Source organism: Apis laboriosa, unplaced genomic scaffold (assembly GCF_014066325.1).
Source record: "Apis laboriosa isolate Shangri-la unplaced genomic scaffold, ASM1406632v1 scaffold202_cov151, whole genome shotgun sequence".
Lineage (NCBI taxonomy): Eukaryota > Metazoa > Arthropoda > Insecta > Hymenoptera > Apidae > Apis > Apis laboriosa.
In genome coordinates this window covers 1348960-1370151 of record NW_025222291.1, presented here as the reverse complement: position 1 = coordinate 1370151, position 21192 = coordinate 1348960, and the positions used below count along the sequence as shown (strand labels likewise).

Here is a 21192-nt window from a genome sequence, read left to right as displayed (position 1 = left end):
ATATGACATGAAAATAAAATGGAATTGCAGGTTCCTTCTATAACTGAATGGTTGATACATGAATTTCACAATCAAGCTCTTGTACGTATTGGCGCCGATCCAACACTCGTATCTGCCATTGATTGGGAAATCTGGGAAGATGAATTAGGTAATAAAATGTATCGCAAAACATTTAACTAATCATCTACTTTAAATTTATATACGCAATTTCACCATTTATCATTTACAACATATTTCTTATAACGATTAACACAATCTCTTTCATTCATAGTTTTCATCCAAAATTTGCCTCAATCCCAAACGAGATTGCTTTCGAATTAACAATAGCGTTCGTGTCCAGCAAATTCGTCCATAAGATTGGTTCCTGTCCGTAACAACCTGGTGGACTTAATCTGGCAGGTCAATCGACCGAATTACAATCCACATCCGGCGTATCCATTACCGGACAAATATTCCGGAAGAGCATGGCAGGACAAGATTCAGTCGATTCGAATCGAAATGGAGATATCTAAGGCAAACGCCCTGGTCCTCACGGCACTTGATGAGATAGCCTGGTTGTTCAATGTTCGCGGATACGATTTGCCACACACCCCTGTTCTCAGAGCGTATACCATAATTACTGGTGAATCGATACATCTATACACACCGCGACACAAGATTTTACGATCGGTGGAGGAGCACTTGAAGATGGATTTTTGTTCGCATGCAAATTGCGTGAAGTGAGTACAATAATGATATTTAAAAATATTTATAGAAAGAATTTCATTCTTTGGTAAAGAAAGAATTCGAATGTTTATTAATTTTGAATGCACAATATATTCATAGTATAGTCAAAATTTTTTAATTGATATTTTTATAATTATATTAATATACGTATATATATGTTGCAGATGGCATAATTACACTTCTATTTGGTACGATTTACGGACAATGTCTCAAGCTTGGAATTCAGTATGGTTGCCAACAAGATGTGGTTATAGTCCAGGTGCTTCTATGGAGATATTTAACTCTGTACGTATAAATTTAATTAATTATCTAGCTTGAAATTATCAAATTCTTATTTCTTATTTCAGACGATAAAATAGTCTAAATAATTCGTAGCCGATTAAAAAAAAACTTTGATAAAATTTATTCTTTTTTTCACTCGCTCGAAAATTTTTAATCATCGATATATAAAATATATTGACATTTATTGAAATGAAAAAAGATTAAAATTAATAACCGTGTATTCAATAGAACTCCATAATTCCCGCCATTTTATCGAAGCCCAAGTATACGCGTATTAGAGCGGATAATCCTAGGCGAAAGTACACCTTCTCTAACATGTTCTCCTATCTCCATAGAGCTTGTTGAGCTTAGCTTGATCCCCACGTGACAAACTGACACACGTTCATAGACGTAGACTAAACATTTCCTCCATCTCCATCGTCCATTCCACATGTTCTTGTTATCGAATATCATCGAGACATAGAAGTGGTATCGTGAATAAATAATAAGATGAAACGGTGTGTATAACACGCTATTTTCACGATCCACATGGTGGTGAACGGTTTCACCTTCTTCTCAACATGATAGCCGGTGCTTCGAGACGCCTGGACGCCCGCGGCATCAGAAATCAGGGAGCAGTTTTCTTCCCATTCTAAATATACAAGTGATCTTGCAATAGTATTCGATTAATAGGCATTGATTAATTTTTTACCAGAATTTTGATATGATTTTTTATATGCAAAGAGCGGATTATCGTAAAAATTATTATTTTAAAATCTTATAGTAATAATACATTGAATAAACGAGATGTTCGTTTACAAAAAAATATTATATATTCATGGAAGTTCAATTCTAGAGGCAAAAATGAATAAAAAAAATATTGGTATACAAAAATATTGTCGATTGATGGTTATTTATTAATTTAAATGCTTGCAATTTAATAAATAACTTTTATATCTCCTCTCTTAGATACCTCAAGATATTCTACGAATATATTAATTAACCTATACAACATTAAGTTAACTTTGCCACAATCTTCGAATATTCCAATATTTTTTTTTCAACGAATTAAAAAAAATGTTTTAAAAAAAGACATTATGATTCTTCTTCAGATTCCTCCGGAGAAACGGTTACCAAAACCATCGCCGGTGTTAAGCTTGCGAGCCCAAAAGAATGAAATCGAGGCAGAAGGAATGAGAAGATCCCATTTAAGGGATGCTGTAGCAATGTGCGATTTCCTCGCATACATGGAGTGGCAATACGAGTTGAATTCAGATGGTTGGGATGAGATGCAGGTAGCCAGATTGGCGAACGAGTTTCGTTATGAACAGGAGAAGAATAAAGGCATCTCCTTCCCTACCATCGCTGGATACGGACCCCATGCTGCCATTCCCCATTACGAGCCAAACAATTTGACAAATATTAAAATTGGAAGAACGTCCACCTTGGTAGTGGATTCAGGAGGACAATATTTAGGTTAAATTATTTACTTTATACACCGTACAATTAGGTTAATTAATTATACCGTTTCCTTTCCTTTCCTTACTATCTTCGTTTATTTTCTATAATATATTATGCACGAAAATAATCTAGGATCCTTGAATTTTAATATTTTCTAATATTTTTTTTTTTTTTTTTTTTTCTTTTCTTAGACGGAACCACCGATGTGACAAGAACTCTTCATTTTGGTACACCAACGGAAGAACAAAAAAAAGCGTATACAAGAGTGTTGATCGGCGCAATACAATTGTCCTCTTTAATATTTCCAAGCAATTTAAAATCTAATCAATTGGACATCGTCGCAAGAGAGCCATTATGGAACATCGGTTACGACTATTTACACGGAACTGGCCATGGGATCGGTCACTTTCTGTCTGTCCACGAATGTTTGTCTCATTACTTTGAAAAAATTAAAGATTCAATTTCATAGATGATTAATCGTACGATTCAAATTATACGATTTAAATATACTTGAATCGCGCTTTTTCTATTTGACCAATGATGATTATTACAATGATTAAAATAATCAAAGAGATATTAATTTCTGTATAAATATCTTTGAAATTTAAAAAGAAATAAGAGAGAACAAAAAAGATACTTACAATTAATTAAGTCAAAAATTGAATTTAGAATTTTGTAAAAAATATATTTCTTGCAATATTTCTCGAATATTTATTATTAATTCATACTAATTATAGTATTCATATTTTTAGCACCTATTGGTATATCATATGCACATGTTACAACATCAGATACAACATCAGATAAAGTTTGCGGACCTATTGAATTAAAACCAGGATTTTTTTTGTCGAATGAACCTGGTTATTACAAACAAGGCGATTTTGGTATACGTTTGGAGAATGTCCTTGAAACAGTGGTGGCAGGCAAAGTCAGTAGGTCAATCAAATCAATTGATATTGATTAAAAATTTGAGAAATATATTCTTGGTAAAAAATATATCTTTCTTTTTTTTTTTTTTTTTTTTTAGAAAGGCTCAGAAATATTTTTGAAATTCAGAGATGTTACGTTAGTTCCATATGAACCAAAATTGATCGATAATAATATGTTAAATCCGTCTCATGTGAGTATTTTTATAAATATTTTTCAGCATTCAACCAGTATTTTATCATGATAAAATTGAGATATTCGAATTATTTATTGCATAATTAATAATGTTTTTGATTCGATTCTGTTCTTACAATTGTATATATAGTGTATATGTATATTGATTATTTTCAATTAATTTTTTGTTAATAAATGTATTAAAAATTTATTATAAATAAATCATAAAAATTAAAGAAATTCTTCTCTCAAAAAAGATAAATTTGCAGTAATATTTATTTCTTAAAAAAAGAAGAAAGAAAAAAAATGGAAAATTTAAATATAATAATTTAGAAGATTTATTGAATAATAATTTTATATTTTTCTTCAATAATATATTTCAATATTTATATAGATACGATGGCTGAATAATTATAATCGTCGAATTAGAGATGAAATAGGTGCAGAATTAAAAAAAAGATTAAGAATGGATGCTTTCGATTGGATGATGAAAAAAACTGCAACCATTCCAGAAATAAGACGAATTGACGAAGAATTGTTTTTCAATTATTCACATTCGACACCATCTATATTCAAAAAATTCCACGTATTAATTTATCTTATTTCTATATATCACATCTTATTCAGTAAGTATATTATATGAAAAGAAAATTTATATGAAGTTTTAGATATCCAGGATGAAAGAAAATTTGAAAACTTTTTGTATTTCAGATCTTCCAAATGTATGGAGTTAATTAAGATTCAAATGAATAATGAACAATCATATATGTATATACATAGGGTTTAAAAATGGTTTATATAAGAAACAAAAATTGTTTTATTAACTATATTTAATATATGTTAAAATTAATTTTTTATACCTTACTGCCAATTCTAGATTCAAGTTTTGCAATCATTAAATTCCAAATTAGATTATAAAATCATTGATTAGAATGAGATATTATCACAGAAATACAGGATTTAATGGGACTTTATATCCTATCATATTGTATGTTCTAAAATATCTATTTAAAATATATAAATAGATAAATAGATAAATAGATATTTAAAATATATAAATAGATAAATATTAAATCTATTTAAAAATTGCATCGAAATTCTATTAAGACTTTTAATCATTATATTTAGATAAGAAAAATAATAAAATTAATCAGATATCGGAGCTATCTTTTGAGCGTATTTTTCTAAAAAAAAATAGAAGAGCAAATGATAAGAGCAAGATACAGAGTAAAACAAAAATTGTACAATTAGCGCCATCTCTAGGATTCCGTCATCAAACATATATAAATAAGAAAAGTAAATAGTACAACAAAGATAGAAATAAAATAAGAATTAAATTGTAGTGCCATCTCTTTATTAAATAATAATATTAAAGACATTTTTTATGATAAGATAGAATAAGATTTAAGTGTCATCTTTTGAATAATTTTGAAAATACATTTTAACAGAAAAATACCTTTTATACTCAAGATGGCATTGCCTATCAATTCTTATTCTACCTTTTTTTTCATTATTTGCTCTCATTTATTTTTCTACAACATTCTAGAGATAACGTTGATTGCACAATAAAATTTTTAACTTTTTTTCTCACTTTTTAAAGATGTACAAAATATTAATCGAATATTTTTTATTTCTTTTTCAAAATTACAATGTATTTGTCTTAATCTCTAATATAAAAATATTGAATTTTTAATATAATTTTTAATATAATTTTTAATATAAAAAAATATTAGATATTCCAGAGATATGAGAAAAAAATTGTAATATATTAAACCTATTCTAAACCTATTCTCGTTTGTATAGTATTATCAAAATCTTATATAATAAAAAATTAAAAAATAAAAAATTAAAAAAATCTTTTATGCATAAAAAATCTAGCATACAAATATAAATTAAAAAATATTTATAGAATTATATTTTGCAAATATAACTTATATATGTAAAGAACAGAAATATTAGCATATATTTTATTCATTAATAAATAAAGAATTTTTTAGAAATAATTTTAATTTTCTGTAAAAAAGAAAAAAATTAAAATATTTTCATTATTGCTTATTTTTAATATTTCTTTTTTTTTTATCTCTGTTTTTATATTAAAGAATTTATATATAATAATTAAAATAAAATAACATAATATAAAGAAGATAACTATATATTGAAATAATAATTACATTTTTATTAAACTTTATCATTATATATTAAATGAGATAAAATAAAATGAAAATAAGTATATTTTTAATGAATTAATATTTATTTATACTATTTACATGGTTATAAGTTTATTTAAATTTTATTATAAAATAAAATTGTTATTTTTTCTTACCATCATTTAATTTCAATTGTTCAGCATCTGCTACACAATGTAAAATTTTAAAATATGTTAAAATATTTTCTGAAACAAATTAACATTATATAGTTAATTAAAATAGATATATTTTCAAATTCAAATAAAAAGAATATAAAATTCAAATAAAAAACACTTTGTTTACAAGCACTTCAAAATAAATTATAATATATTCATAAATTACATTACTTTTATAATAACAATATATCATGATTTTAAACACATGTATATATATTTGTTTAAAAATAAGAATAATACATCTTATATAATAATAATATATTTACCTATTATTTGTTTATCTACTTTGTATTGTTGAGATATTTTTTCTATAGAATATTCTATAGGATCTTCATAGTGCATATTCATGAAATGCATAATTTGTTTTATATTACATTTACCCTCATAAGTTTTAAAATCATAGTCTTCTGAAGAACGTTGACTTTTATCTTGTAGTAATTTGGATGTATTTTGTTTTGGTATATCCTTAAAATAAAAATTTAAAAGAAAACTGTTTTTTATTGATATTTTTATAAGTATATAATTACATCATATGGACACAACAACGGATGGATATAACATTTCCAAATAAAATACCTGTAGATCTTTTGATTTAACAAAAACATTTTTTAAACGGTCATCTAATTGAGAATCCTTCTTATAATGAATTTCCATAAAATCAGGTTTTACTAAAATAAAAAGAAATTTTTACAAATAAATTAATATTATATAATAATAATCAAATTTTTAAAAAGTAAAATATTTAAATAGAAAACAAATCAAATCTTAAATAATTAAGATTTAATTTTTATTTAAAATCATATATAATAAATAAATATAATTGATATTAAATTTTAATTGAAACATAGAATGTTAATAAAATATACATTCTATAATTTTTAATAGTTTATTTTCTTTTTGAATAAGAATTCTTTTTTGATAAGAATATTTATTTAAAAAATAAAAAATTAAAATTAAAAATTGAAGTAAAAACATTAAGAAACAACATACATTTATCTACGAGCTTCTTTTGTTTCTTTACTGACGAATATGAAGGAGCAGGCACTGGTTTATCTTTTGAAATAATTCGTTGTGCATTATTTTCAATATTAAATGTACGAATTGGTCGTAGAAGTAGAGAATATACTTTTCCCATTTTATTGACTTCCTAATATAACAAGAAAGGAACTGTACATCTCTGTAACTTAAATTGTGTTTTATCTTTGATTTAAAAAAAACAGAATTATTTAAACAGAAATGATTAAAACTTTCATATATATATATTTAAAAAAGAATCGAAAAAAATTGATTAAATTATCAAATTTTTTTATTTGGTTAATAATTGACATCAACCTCACTACTAATCTTTATACAATAATACTATTTTATTTAAAGCGAATTTTTAAAATATCAAATTATAAAGCAAAAATTTTTATTTTAAATTATGATTAGAAGTTATCATTATTACTATTCAAAATATTTGATACTTTGTAATCACATAAATTATAATAATACTTTTATGATAAAATAATGATTTTTTTAAAAATATATTCTTTATTTTTTTAAATTTAACTTTATTCAAATAATGTTTATCATATTTTTAAATAAATTAAATATAAGCATTAATATTTATAAATTATATTTTATAACAAACAAATATTTTTAAAAAAATAATTTAAAATTCTCAATGCTATTGGTAAAAATTAAAATTTTAATAATTTTTTTAATATTAACAAAATAATGGTATAATATAATTTTTTATTAATTTATTTTTCAATATTAGTATATCTATATTTTATAAAAAACTACAAAGATAAATATCCAATTATTGAAATATTTGATAGATATTTAATTTCTATCAAAATATAAATATAGATTTCAAAGAACAAACTTTTGTAGATTTACGAATACAAATATCTATCATCAGTGGAATAAGTTTTGGAACGTTCAGTGAAATTAGTTGCAGGTTCTTGTGAAGACGCGCTGAAAAGAAACATACCGTATGTGCTAACGATTTTATAATATAATAATTATATATGATAGTTTATATAAAATATAATAATTTAAGATTTATCGATAACATCATCGCAATACATCTTATGTGGAAGTAAATAAAACATACTACGTGTACAACATAGTTACGCGTAACCGCCAAAATTGTAGATAGAAACGCCATCTTGTGCAAAGATGTTGATATTTTAGTAAATTAAGAAAAATTACATGATTATTATTTGTTCGAGTCTCACGACTCAATTTGAATATTTATAAATGTTAAAAATGCTAACTTTATACATCAATTGACACATCAATTGATTTTATCATTATAAGGTGATAATTATGTTGCTAACGAAAATTCATATTAACGAAATAATTCTGTTAGGCTTTGTGTTTACAAACAATATGAAACTTTTTTAATAAATTTTATTAATATGATATTACTTTATTTGTAGAAGTGCATATAACATAAATTAAAAATGTTTTATGCACATTTCGTATTGGCCAAGAAAGGCCCATTAGCGCGTATTTGGTTAGCTGCTCATTGGGACAAAAAATTGACAAAAGCTCATGTATTTGAAACAAATATTGAAAAATCTGTGGATGGTATATTACAGCCAAAGGTATTTGTAAAATAAATCTATTTTAATTAATCTATTATTTTTATTCATATGTATAAATTCAAATTTATAACATTCTTATTGTTATTTTTGATTTATAGTAATTTATATTTTTATATTTTTCAAGATTATATAATATCTTTTAAAATAGAATATATTTTAATAAATTTATTGATAAACTTATTTTAATAGACTACATTAAATGTAACAATTCCTTTTTTTTTTTATTTAATTGATATAGGTAAAAATGGCTTTAAGAACATCTGGTCATTTATTATTGGGTGTAGTACGCATATATTCAAGAAAAGCTAAATATCTCTTAGCTGACTGTAATGAAGCTTTTGTTAAAATAAAGATGGCCTTTAGGCCTGGTATGGTAGATTTACCGGAAGAACATAGAGAAGCTGCTGTAACAGCTATAACATTACCAGAAGTATTTCATGATTTTGATACAGCAATGCCAGAATTAAAGTAAATATATATATTCAATTTAATAATTAAATAAATAATTAAATAATTTATTAATTAAACTTATTATAAATTTTATAACTTATAAAATTATAAAATTTTATAAAAATACAAAGTTATTTTAAATTATAAATATTATTTAATATTAATTTTTTATTTTAGAGATGTTGATATTGAAGCACAATTTAGTTTAAATCAGTCACGTGCAGAGGAGATCACTATGAGAGAAGATTATGGAAGTTTAGCTTTGGTTACACATGATCAAGGATTTGGTGATATGAGTTTTGATGCAGAACCTCCAGAATTACTTAGGCATGCTGGTGCTGTAGAACCATCATTAGATCAAGTATATTTTTTTTTATCACTTTATACATTAATATTGTTTAATATTGTTTAATATTGTTTTGTTGATATAAAGTTTATATTAATCTTTTAGACTCATATGTTATTCACTGATGGACCAGGAATAGAAGCAACTTTAGAACAAAAAGAAAAAGAACCAGTACCAGGTCCATCAGTAACAGCACAAGCAATGGATATAGATATGCCTATTAGAGATGATGGTTTTGGTGGTCATCTTGGTCAAGATATCATATGTAAATAATTTAAATTAATATAAATAGAAAAAATTATATTATTTAATTATTATTGTATCATTATTGTATGTATTATATATATCATTTATTTTTTTATCTAGCTGGTGGCTTGTTTGAAGGTGGTTTATTTGATGAAGCACCCATGGGTGAAGTACCTGTGCCTGAAGTTAGTACAGTAACAGAAGCACAAGAACCAAGTGTGGTTCCTGGAGGACCACCTTCTGTACATGATGAATCAGAAGAAGAAATGGGAGATCGTTTTGGAGGTCCACCATCTCCTATGGGAGGAATGAGGTAATAATAAATTTAAAATATATGTATATTGAATAAATCTATATCTATCTTATTATATTAAATTTAATATCTTCTGTACAGTACTGATGAATCCAGACCTGTTTCTCCAGCTGCTCCTGGTGAAGAAATTGAGGGAAGAATAAGTGTTGCAAGTCGTCGTTTCACTCCTGCTCCACCAACTATTCCTGAAGAACGTCCAATGGAAGCTATTGAAGAAGCTCCGCCTTTACAAGATCAAACTACATTGTTACATGATGAAGAAGAAAGTTTTGCTCTTGCACCTGTTGATGCATCTGCTTTAAAAGGTTTATATTATAATATTATTTTATTTCAATTGTAACATTTATATAATTGTTATAAATATAATTTTATATAAAATATTATTAGGATTCACAAAAGCAAAACGTAAACGCAAACTTATTGTGGATGAAGTAAAAAATATTTCTGGTGAAGAAATGAAAGCACAATTATCAGATACCAGTGATATTATTACAACATTAGATTTGGCTCCACCCACAAAACGATTAATGCATTGGAAAGAAACTGGCGGAGTTGAAAAATTATTTGCTTTACCAGGAAGACCAATACCAGCACGTGTATTATTTAAGGTAGACTATTATTGATATTTTTCATATTTTCATTTTCAGAATATATTTTTTATTTATTATTTTATTTATTTTACAAAAACTAATTTTATTTTTTAATGACAGAATTATCAACGACATTTGACTAGTAAATCTTATGATCATGAGGATTTTGGACGTTTAGTAGGTGAAGAAGAGAGTATGTCTTTAGAACAAATGAGAGAACCTGCAGAACCTGATGCATATGAACAAAGTATCCTTAGTAAACGAATGTCTCGCAAACGAAAAGCACCAGCAGATGAAGAGGTACATTATATTATTTATTTTTCTGTTTGTTCTCTTTCTATCTATTATTTTTAATTTTTTTTATAATTTAATATTTATAATTTAATTTTCATTAATAATAAAGTTTCATTAATAATAGTTTAATATATTAATTTATTTTATTATTTTTAGATAAGGCCACCACCTCCAGCACCAGTACCTCCTCCAATAGAAACTGTCCCTGAAACAGTGGAAGTTCCTAACATAGTTCCTCAATCAAGTCTTCCCTCTACAGAATCACCAATACCTCCACCTGAAGTATCTTTACCAACTGAATCATCAGTATCTGAAATTAGTGGTATAGTGCCTCCTATTGAAGAAGTAGAAATGGTTTCTTTACCTTCTGAAGCACCTTTGCTTCCTTCAGAAATCCCTGAAATTTCTGCTAATGATGCTATTACTACATCTGAAGAACCAGTTGTTCCATCTACTCAGGTAGAATCAGAAGTTACTCCTACACCACCTGTTGAAATGCCTCAGATGGAAAATATGGGCTATGATCAGGTTAATTATATTTCTTATATGTAAATAATATTGCATATATATATATATATATATATATATATATATATTATTAAAAAAAATTGAATATATAATAGGCACAACCTCAAGTACCCTACATTGGTTATGATGAACATCCTCCTCCACCACATACACCTGCCGTATCAGAAAGAGGACCGGCAACACCATGGAATCATGAAGATTATGAATTTCCTCCATCTGTAGGACCTGTATGTAAAATATTAATTTAATTATATTAAAAAGTATAAGTATATTATACAGTTTATTTATTTTGATAGCAAGAAGAACAACAAATAGATGAAACTTATGAACAATTTGAAGAACGAGTTCTTAATAAAAGAGCATCACATATGTATCATGTTATTAAAAGTAAACTAGATACCAAAGATAGACTGACATTGTCGGAAATGGCATATAAAAACAATCGCAAACAGGTTTGTATTCCAGAATATAATTAACAAAAAATTATATTATTTATATTATTAATTTATTTTTTAGGTTGCACAAAAATTTTACACATTATTAGTTCTAAAAAAGTTTCAAGTATTAGAACTCAATCAAGAATATCCATATACTGAAATTGTAGTCAGTAAAGGACCAAAATTCGAAAATCCTGCATTATAAAACTGCTAGGTATTTCTTACACTTACTGTTAAAAATGGAGAAAGAAGAGTGTAGTTATTTTTAACCACATAAAATAAGCGATTTATCTAAGTTCTTTTGGAAAAAAACTTGAATATTGTAAAATAATATAAAATTACTATAATTTGAAATATCTGCGTAAGATAAAAAAATTTTGTAAATCATGTTTTAAACTCCTGATTGGGGAATGTATTCGTTTTGTATAAACAAAAGAAGAAATATTTTGGACCTTCTGCATTTTTATTATGATAAAAAAAATTCAATTAAAATATACAAACTTATCATTAACAAATAATGTTTTATACTGATAAAAAATCAGCTGGCTTCATTAAATTTATTATTATCCGATCAGGATTTGTATATAATAATAATATATAATAAAAATATCTTATATTTTAATATTTAGAAATTTTTTGCATCTAAACTGCAGAATGGTCCAAAATTATTAATAATTGTGTAAGATAATTTATGAATTTGATGAAAAATTCTGTTAAAAATTTCATAAAATGAGATTATGTATGGTTTAAATTCATTTTTAAATATTTAAAAATTTTTCAAATTAAAAATTATTGAACATATTAAAATTTAATTTTTTTGTTTATTATTATTAGAGTACTTACATATTACTATTAAACAATTATTAATGAATCAATCAAGGGAATGTTTTAATTTAATGGGTAATACTTTTACATATTACATACTTTAGAATCAATAGTGTATTTAAATTATTTTTCAGATTTATATAAATATTGTTTACTATATATTTTGTGTACACTTGACATAACCTGTACAGTTATTGTTTATAAATTACTGAAAATTTATGCGATCCTTTAATTTATATTTACATTATGAACAACATTCCAAAGAGCTGATTCCTCTTTCAATTTGCTTTTCTCTTTTAATATTTTTATTAAATAATTTCATAGTATATTTTAAAAAATTTATTAATTACGTAAAATGATAATTGTTCGATTTCTATTTTTTTAAAAATATAATTTTATAATTTGATCACAATATTCGATAATTTATTGTTATACATATATGTATATCAGTTTTATGGAATACAAATGTTAAATCATATTTTTTAAAAAATGCTATATTCTATCAAATTGACATGTTGATAATTTCTTAAAATCAATCGTATAACATTGTAAATATAACGTGCACAGTAAACAACATAAATTGTCATGATGCATGTAATAGTGTTAAAAAACGTATCATAAAAAAAATCGATTGCTATATCATATATTTGAAATGCCTTTTGTAAATAATCTCATAATTCACTAATTAATATACATCTGTTTATAAAAAATAATTTCTGAAATATTTTCTTTAAAATTTAAACCCTAAAGTACATATCACATAATATTTAAAATATTTAAAAATATTAATTCATTATTTTTTATTAATAAACTGTTACTTATATCAGAATTATTAAATATATTAAAATATTAATATTAATTTTAAATATAATTTTTTTTAATACATATATTACATANATTATTATATATATAATATATATTATTATATATTATTAATATATAATTAAATATTTTTCACATAATAGATGTATTCAATACATTATTTATAATATATTTATAAAATTATTATTTTAAGTTAAAATCTTTTTCCAATATCATTTCGTTTTTAAAAATTACATTTTGAATAATAAATAATACATTATATTTAGTATTTTTTAAGTTCTTATTTTTTCTAAAATGTTCCATAATAAACCGCGTTAATGTGATAAATTTCACATAAATAATAAAGTTATATAATAAAATAATTTTGTATATAATCTTTTTCATATTAATATATATTATATAATTTTTTGGAATAAATTATAAAATACATACACAACATTTTTCTATGTAAAAGCTTTATTTTATTTATTATTAGCAAATTCATTCATGAGAACATTAACATAAATGTTAGTGATTTTTTTATCGCTAAATTGTAAAATAGTAGTAAATTATAATTTAATTTTTCCAGTATAACAAATTATAAGAAAAAAGAATAAATAATATATTTTAATATTATTCTTCCAATTCACCAGATTCCATTGCATCGCGATATGATTTATCCTTTGATCGTTCTGGATCTAATTTGATCATATCATCAATTCTAAGAATTGTTATCGCTGCTTCCGTGGCAAATTTCAGAGATTTTATTTTTGAAATAGCTGGTTCCAATACACCAGCTTTTTTATTATCTTTAATAGTACCTTCGAGTAAATCCAGACCAACCCTACAAAATATTATAATATAATTAATATAATATTATATTTCCTATATGAAAGAAATTTTAATCATTTTTTATTAAAAAATATTACCATTTTAAATCTGCAAGATCTGCTTTCGTTTGACTGGAATTATGATAAGCACGTAATTTAGCAACAAGATCCGTAGCATCTTGTGCTGCATTAACAGCTAATGTTTTTGGTATAACCAATAATGATCTTGCAAATTCAGCAATAGCTAATTGTTCTCGAGAACTCTATAAAATATAAAATATAAAATATTTTAATACAAAAATAATTTAATAATTTACAACATTATAAGAAAACTTACAAGTGATGTAGCAAAATTTTCTAAATAAATTGAAAGTGCTGCTTCAACACAACCACCTCCTGCAACCACACTTTTACTCTCTAAAACTCGTTTTACTGCACATAATGCATCATGCACAGATCGTTCCATTTCATCACAGTAATAATCATTTGGTCCTCTTAATATCATGGAACTTGCTGTTCTTGCTTTTGGTCTATTATAATAATATAAATTTAATTTCAATTTTAATTATATCATCTGTATCAAATAATAAATAATCTTAAAAAACGAACCCTTTAATAAGAATGAGCTCATCATCACATATCATTTCTTGTACTACTTCAGCAGCTTCTCCAAGAAAACTTGAATCAAAACTTTCCTCTCCTTCCATATTAGTTAAAGAAGTAAGAAATTGTGCACCTGTAGCTTTTGCAATTCTTTTCAAATCTGCTTTTTTACATCTACGAACTGCCATTGCTTTAGCTTCTATAAAATACTAAACAAATTAAAAATTTATATATAATTTTATTATCTTTTTAAAATAAGAAAAAATAATAATATATATATCTTATGTATAATAATATTTAATATACCTTTAAACAAAGATCATCAATTCCTCCAGATACAAGAACAACATTTGTACCTGCTGAGAGAATTTTTTGTATACGTTCTTTTGTAATATCTGCTTCACGTTGGCGTACTGCTTCTAGTTTTTCAGGATCTGTGATTAGTACTTCAACACCTAATTTCATTTTTGTTTTTTGTAAAGAGAAATCTAAACATGCAATTTTTGCGTTCATTATTCTTTTAGACATTGCTTGAGAAGCTACAGTGCAATTCAATGCATAACCTTGCACTAATACAGATTCTCTAACACTCTTTCCATGAGCTTTTAAAACATTAACTGCTTTCACAGGATATATAAATCCTCCTTTTCCATCACTAACTTTTACTGCATTTGCAGCATCTACGACCATATTTCCAAAGAAATCAGCATCACTAAATTTTATTAAGGAAGTGATGATAATAATAATAGTATAAAATAGAAATAAATAAAATACACATATTTAATTTTTTTATATGATAGAATAAAAAAAAGGATACGCTCCAATGATTTTACTGGACATTGAAGTTTTTGCTACATTAACTAAACAATCTCTTCCAAGCTCATCTACACCAACTGTTAAATGTTCTTGAATATATTTACAAGCTTCTCTAAAATATAAGTGATATAATATTTTTACTATTATATAAAATGTAAATATATAAAATATTTTTATTTTATTTTATTATTTAAGAATATTTATTTCTTTATCTTTAATAAATTTTAAAAATAAATTGATAATTATTTACTTGCAAGCAAGCCTGTAACCACTAATTACAGATGTTGGATGAATTTTTTGTTTTACAAGTTCATCAGCATTTTTTAATAATTCAGCTGCCACTATTACCTGTTTAAATAATTTATTATCTTATTTAAAAATAATATATTTAAATACAATAAATTAAATAAACTTACAACTGAAGTAGTTCCATCTCCAACTTCTTCATCTTGTAGTTGTGCTAGTTCTACTAAAACTCTTGCAGCTGGATGTTCAACTTCTAATAAACGTAAAATAGTTGCTCCATCATTTGTAACAGTAACATCCTACAATATTAATTCAAACATATAAAATACAAATTTAAAAAATAATTTAATTAATTTTTATATAGATATATTTTACAAAAATGTTTACATACACCAATATCATCTACGAGCATTTTATCCAAACCAACAGGACCCAAAGAACTCTTTACTATATTAGCAATTGCACAAGCAGCCATGACTAGAAAACAAAAAAATAAATAAAAAAATAAAATAACTATACTCAATATGCAAAATTTATATATTTCAATATATAAATTCAATAAAATATATATTATAAAATCACATTGAAATTTATATTTGAATTAAATTTTTTTAAAAAAATAATTTATAAATATTGAAATTCTATTAAAAAAAATAATTTAAATATTATTTTAATGTGTTATAAATAATTATCAATATTAATATTAATATTATATTACTTACATTGCATAAAAAAGTAAAAAATTATAAATATAAATTATTTTATAATAATAATTTCATATAGTTAAAAATTTTAATAAAAATAAAATTATTATATAAAATAAAAAATCTGTATTTCATATAAAGATTACATAAAATATAACCAAATTCTTATACAAAATGAATAACTAACATACCATTTTGTGTTCTTACGGGAGCCCCGGATTGTCGAACACCACCAACAACTAAAGGACTAGCAACAGTTGACATTTTGCAATATTTTTTTTTACTTCAATTAACAGTATAATTATACAGGAATAAAAATTTCAATTGCCGATAGAAATACTACCATAAAATTATCCGCGTGTGTATACCATTGATAATAATGATGATCAATGCCTACACCAACTTTCCTTTTAAAGATAATCTCAATATTATTTCCTATTGGTTGAATTATTTTGTATTAGTATTTAATTGGACAAAAAATTTTTTTTCTTTTTATTATTTTTTAGAAAATAATAAATTCATTCGTTTAATATATATTATAAATTTTAAAACAAAATAAATATTTATTTGTGATGCAACTGAATGAAATCCTTTAATACATATCCAAATTATAAATTAAAATATAGGCTAAATTTAAGTTTTAAGATCTTTATTTCGATCAATAAAATTTTTAAATTTGATTAAATTAATTTTTAATATTTTATTTATGTACAAAATTCGAAAATAATTAATGTTCAAAAATATTTGTATGCAAAATTGCAAATTTTTGAAGTTTTTAAAAATTATATTGAATTTTTATTCAAACTGATTGAAACATTAATCAGCATCAAATTCAAATAATTTTTCGGTTAAAGAAAGAAAATTTTTTTTACAATTTGATTGGATAATAAAAATACCAGCGGAATTTACATTCTCTATCAATAAAAAATTTTATATGATTATTATAAAATGATATATTAATTTTTTACAATTAATTTAATATATAATTATTTATTATTATTTATTTAATAAAAAAATTATTATCATAAATGTTTCTATAACTAATATCTATAATCGCAGAGATATTATCCTCTTCATATTTAATTCTTAGAATATTGGTTTTAAATTTGATCCAAATTTTCAATTATTATATTAGATTCGAATTGAATTTATATAATACAGTTTGTATTTCTTTGTCTCACAAATATTTTGAATTTGACACGCCCTGGTCTTTTATTGTTGAATTAGAATCCGATTATCGAATTAAATAAAAAATCAACATGGCGTTATAATATATAACGTACAAAAACTTGCAATTATATAAAAATATATAAGTTTAAAAATATAATATCAAACTTCAACTTCAACTTTATATTTAAAATAAAAATTTATAAATATATTCCATTTTTACAAAAATAAGTGGTCGATCTGATAAAAATTATAAAGTAAGCATATATTACAATATCAATTCTGATATTAAGATTTTGTTAATTAACAATTGAAGCATATATATCATATGATTCGATTTGTTTATTTCTAGTGACTTGACTTTATAAATTTATAAAAATAAATAGTGAATAGAACTAATGATTATAAATATTTAATAATTTTGTTTAAATATCTTTTCTTTATATCTATCATTTCTTTAAAATTGAAAAAATTGATATATTTAATAATTATTTTTATATAAATTTTAGATATGATACTCTTAACACAATTATTTACTTGCACTAAAAATTCTAAATTTCTCGTGAAAAATACTACTACTACTAATTTAGGTGTGTATAAAGTAAATGTTTTCTTAATTTTTAATTTTTAATTTTTTTTTATATAGTAATCTTTATTCTTAATTTTTTTTATAATAAAAAATGATAAATATTTTAAATTCATATAAAAAATATATGTTATTTGTTTATATAATAATTTTTTCAAGTTTTATGAATTTTTAATAGCATGTGTGAGATATGCATCAAAGAAAGCTAGTAGTAGTACACGTAATGCACCTATTCGCACAAGACCAAAACATAGAGGATGGAGAGTACAAGATGGACATTGTGTTAAAGAATCTACAATATTAGCTACACAACTTAAACCTAGATTTCATCCAGGATTATATGTAAGTATAATTGTAATTTTATTTGTATGTAATGATCATTTTGTAACATGTTCAAATATTTTTATTGAAATATATATAAATTTATTTCATAGGTTGGTTTTGGTAAAAATGGTACATTATATGCTTTAGAAAGTGGAAAAGTAATGATTACCTGTGAAAAGATTAATCCAAATATGTCTCATTCTTGGGCTAAGCTGAATTATGCAGGCAGAGAAAATAGTGTTATATATAAAAAACATTTTAATATTATTCCTGAATCACAACATAATAGATTTGTATTGATTGATACTTTTTAAGTGAAAATACGTATTGTATTATTTGAATTAATTGTAAATTAAATACATAATATATAAATAATATAAATACATAAGAAAAAAAATTATTTAATTTTTTTGTAAAATTTAAACATTTTCAAGCATAGTATTTTCTGCCCATTGAAATGATTGATATTTTATATTTTGATTTTCAGAAAAGAAAGCATACACTTGTGTTTTTCGAACATGACAAGCAATTCGACATTGTGCTGAAAGTTCAGTTATTGAAATTTCTTCATTTTCATGTTTACATAAAATTATAAATTGAGAATGAAACATAATAGGATCTCCTATAAAAAAATACGAATTATTAAAATATTTATTTAAATCTACTAATATCATATATATTATAATAAACAATATATATTATAATAATAAAATTTTTTCTTTACCAGGATATACTAAAAAATCTCCTCCAAATTTTTCTCCACTTGATACATAATATCCTTTTTCCCATAAATCTTTATATATTTTATATCGAAGTTGTTGTTTATAATTAGAGGGATATTTCCATTCTACTATTTTTATATCTTTATCTATCCATGGATATACTAAAAACATATTTCTATAAAATATTTAAGAAATAAAATTTTAGATATATATTTATAACTATAATGCATGTATTATTCATGCTATATTATCCTGTATATATTTTATATTTCTTTTCAATACCTGTATGAATCTGAATCAAAGCTTCATTTTTATCTAGTTTAGGTAATTTTGCCATTTCTTCTTCTAATAGATCCTGTCTATTTATTTCAATATTATTTAATGCTGTTTGTAATTTTGGATCTGATAATGATTTTTTTGTTTTCTTCTTCTTTGTTTCTATCCCAAGTATTTTTCGTTTTTTTCCTTCTATAATTCTATCCATCATACCAATTATCTATAATAATATAATTAATATATTTTTTTAACATTTATTTATTTTTTAAATATTTATATATATAAAAGAATACTATTATGTTTTTAAGAAACATTTTTTTAATAACCTGTTTTTGTCTTTCTCTCCTTAAACATTTTTCTTGTTCAACATATAATATATTTCTATATTCTTCAAAAACTTGTTTTAAAGAATCAGATGGTGCTCTTTGAAAACATGAATATTGTATAAGCCTTGCAATTTTTTTTTCAAGTAAAAGAGATACTTCTTCTGGCTGTAAAAGTAATGGAAGACCTAAAAATATATCTTGTCTTGGTTTCTTTGGAAGACAACCTATGAATTCTCCAATTATTCGATAATCTTTTCTAAGTTTTAACCAATCTAGAAACAATATAAAAAATAAAAATTGAGTTTAAAAATAAATTGTTAGTTATATATTACATATACTTCATACAAATTAAAAAATAAGAATGGAATTATTACCTTCTGCACTCCATACATAAACATTGTTTCTTGATAAAATTAAATCTATCATTTCTGAAATATAATTTTTTTTTTAATTTTTATAAATATGTGTAATTATTATTACTTTATATAAATATTTTTTTGTACATAATATTAAAAATATATATTTTTCATATTATAATATTAAATTCATTTTATCACATATTTTTGATTTTAATAATCAAAAATATTAAATACTGATATAAATATATATTAGTAGCAGAAATTAAATATATTTAAATTGATAAATCATTGATATCAAAAATTATTATACATGTATCATTCATACTATATTTTTGAACAAATGTTTTAACAGATCATTTAAATAAAATTTGTATTGTATTATGAAGAAAAGGAATGGATTCAAAATCTCAATTTAGATATATGTGAATATATAAAAAATAATTTTACTTTTGCATTATATACATAATTTTTAAATTAACCGCTTTAAATTAATCAAAAATATATATCAAAACTGTTCATTTTTTATTCGATTAGTGTTTTATAATACAAAAAAATATGTCATTTTATAAATGATTTAAACTTATCATATATTTTGTAAAATTTAATTATATGTAATCAAATCATTCAAAATTTTTAATTCCTTGAACAATCGATAATTTAAATATGAAATATAATATTCTGATAAAATAATAGATTTAGTCTGTATCTTATTGGCTAAATTTATTCTGTACCTCACTTGTAATGATATATCTTTTCTGTATCTTGTCTGTGTTAAAATATTAAACATTAAAACATAGCAAAAATATTTTAATTCAACAGATGTCGCTATTTATCATTTCTGAATAATTATTTTGGTAGAAGGGGAAGGAAGAAGATTGTCGAACATCTGTCACCA

General features: G+C 23.3%; 6 protein-coding genes across 11 annotated transcripts in view; 3 read left to right on the top strand and 3 right to left on the bottom strand.

Annotated features, from left to right (window-relative positions):
- The window catches only part of LOC122712576 (xaa-Pro aminopeptidase 1-like), a 39205-nt gene extending 34854 nt beyond the window's left edge, over window positions 1–4351 (top strand). For 3 of the 4 annotated variants that reach the window (XM_043932342.1, XM_043932343.1, XM_043932344.1), the window contains 9 exons: window positions 31–148; window positions 341–719; window positions 891–1011; window positions 2100–2463; window positions 2640–2873; window positions 3201–3376; window positions 3476–3568; window positions 3944–4175; window positions 4261–4351. In XM_043932342.1, coding sequence (XP_043788277.1) covers window positions 31–148; window positions 341–719; window positions 891–1011; window positions 2100–2463; window positions 2640–2873; window positions 3201–3376; window positions 3476–3568; window positions 3944–4175; window positions 4261–4283 — 1740 coding nt within the window. In that variant the 3' untranslated portion in view covers window positions 4284–4351. Of the gene's footprint in view, window positions 1–30; window positions 149–340; window positions 720–890; window positions 1012–2099; window positions 2464–2639; window positions 2874–3200; window positions 3381–3475; window positions 3569–3943; window positions 4176–4260 lie in introns of those variants that run through there. The other variant, XM_043932345.1, reaches the window with a different exon arrangement.
- A 1507-nt stretch (window positions 4352–5858) lies between these two features.
- On the bottom strand, window positions 5859–7790 carry LOC122712578 (protein NDUFAF4 homolog). Its single transcript, XM_043932347.1, has 5 exons — window positions 7782–7790; window positions 6902–7058; window positions 6488–6579; window positions 6178–6376; window positions 5859–5941 (listed from the first exon to the last, which is right to left on the bottom strand). Exons 2-5 carry the CDS (start codon window positions 7044–7046, stop codon window positions 5859–5861), a joined length of 519 nt encoding a protein of 172 aa, XP_043788282.1. The 5' UTR covers window positions 7047–7058; window positions 7782–7790.
- Window positions 7791–7850: 60 nt separating this feature from the next.
- On the top strand, window positions 7851–12334 carry LOC122712467 (double-strand-break repair protein rad21 homolog). 2 transcript variants are annotated; one of them, XM_043932166.1, is made up of 13 exons: window positions 7851–7890; window positions 8341–8508; window positions 8747–8976; window positions 9136–9319; window positions 9410–9569; window positions 9671–9863; window positions 9945–10168; window positions 10251–10471; window positions 10574–10753; window positions 10904–11275; window positions 11371–11502; window positions 11572–11727; window positions 11792–12334. In XM_043932166.1, the coding sequence occupies exons 2-13, from the start codon at window positions 8365–8367 to the stop codon at window positions 11915–11917; spliced, it is 2322 nt and encodes a 773-aa protein (XP_043788101.1). In that variant the 5' UTR covers window positions 7851–7890; window positions 8341–8364; the 3' UTR covers window positions 11918–12334. The 2 variants fall into 2 exon arrangements, with proteins under 2 accessions (XP_043788101.1, XP_043788100.1); XM_043932165.1 differs by lacking the exon at window positions 7851–7890 and adding an exon at window positions 7897–8218.
- Window positions 12335–13797: 1463 nt separating this feature from the next.
- LOC122712557 (T-complex protein 1 subunit alpha) lies at window positions 13798–16892 on the bottom strand. The gene is made up of 10 exons (XM_043932283.1): window positions 16729–16892; window positions 16225–16310; window positions 16004–16132; window positions 15838–15935; window positions 15589–15699; window positions 15078–15483; window positions 14778–14980; window positions 14506–14698; window positions 14268–14431; window positions 13798–14182 (listed from the first exon to the last, which is right to left on the bottom strand). The coding sequence occupies exons 1-10, from the start codon at window positions 16799–16801 to the stop codon at window positions 13972–13974; spliced, it is 1674 nt and encodes a 557-aa protein (XP_043788218.1). The 5' UTR covers window positions 16802–16892; the 3' UTR covers window positions 13798–13971.
- Window positions 16893–17907: 1015 nt separating this feature from the next.
- On the top strand, window positions 17908–18928 carry LOC122712556 (39S ribosomal protein L27, mitochondrial). The gene is made up of 4 exons (XM_043932282.1): window positions 17908–17961; window positions 18214–18294; window positions 18469–18632; window positions 18725–18928. The coding sequence occupies exons 2-4, from the start codon at window positions 18216–18218 to the stop codon at window positions 18926–18928; spliced, it is 447 nt and encodes a 148-aa protein (XP_043788217.1). The 5' UTR covers window positions 17908–17961; window positions 18214–18215.
- A 105-nt stretch (window positions 18929–19033) lies between these two features.
- Window positions 19034–21117, bottom strand: LOC122712554 (tRNA-splicing endonuclease subunit Sen34). 2 transcript variants are annotated; one of them, XM_043932280.1, is made up of 6 exons: window positions 21029–21117; window positions 20313–20366; window positions 19939–20210; window positions 19619–19832; window positions 19339–19497; window positions 19034–19236 (listed from the first exon to the last, which is right to left on the bottom strand). In XM_043932280.1, exons 2-6 carry the CDS (start codon window positions 20362–20364, stop codon window positions 19034–19036), a joined length of 900 nt encoding a protein of 299 aa, XP_043788215.1. In that variant the 5' UTR covers window positions 20365–20366; window positions 21029–21117. The 2 variants fall into 2 exon arrangements, with proteins under 2 accessions (XP_043788215.1, XP_043788214.1); XM_043932279.1 differs by lacking the exon at window positions 21029–21117 and having other exon boundaries at window positions 20313–20453.
- Window positions 21118–21192: the final 75 nt, after the last annotated feature.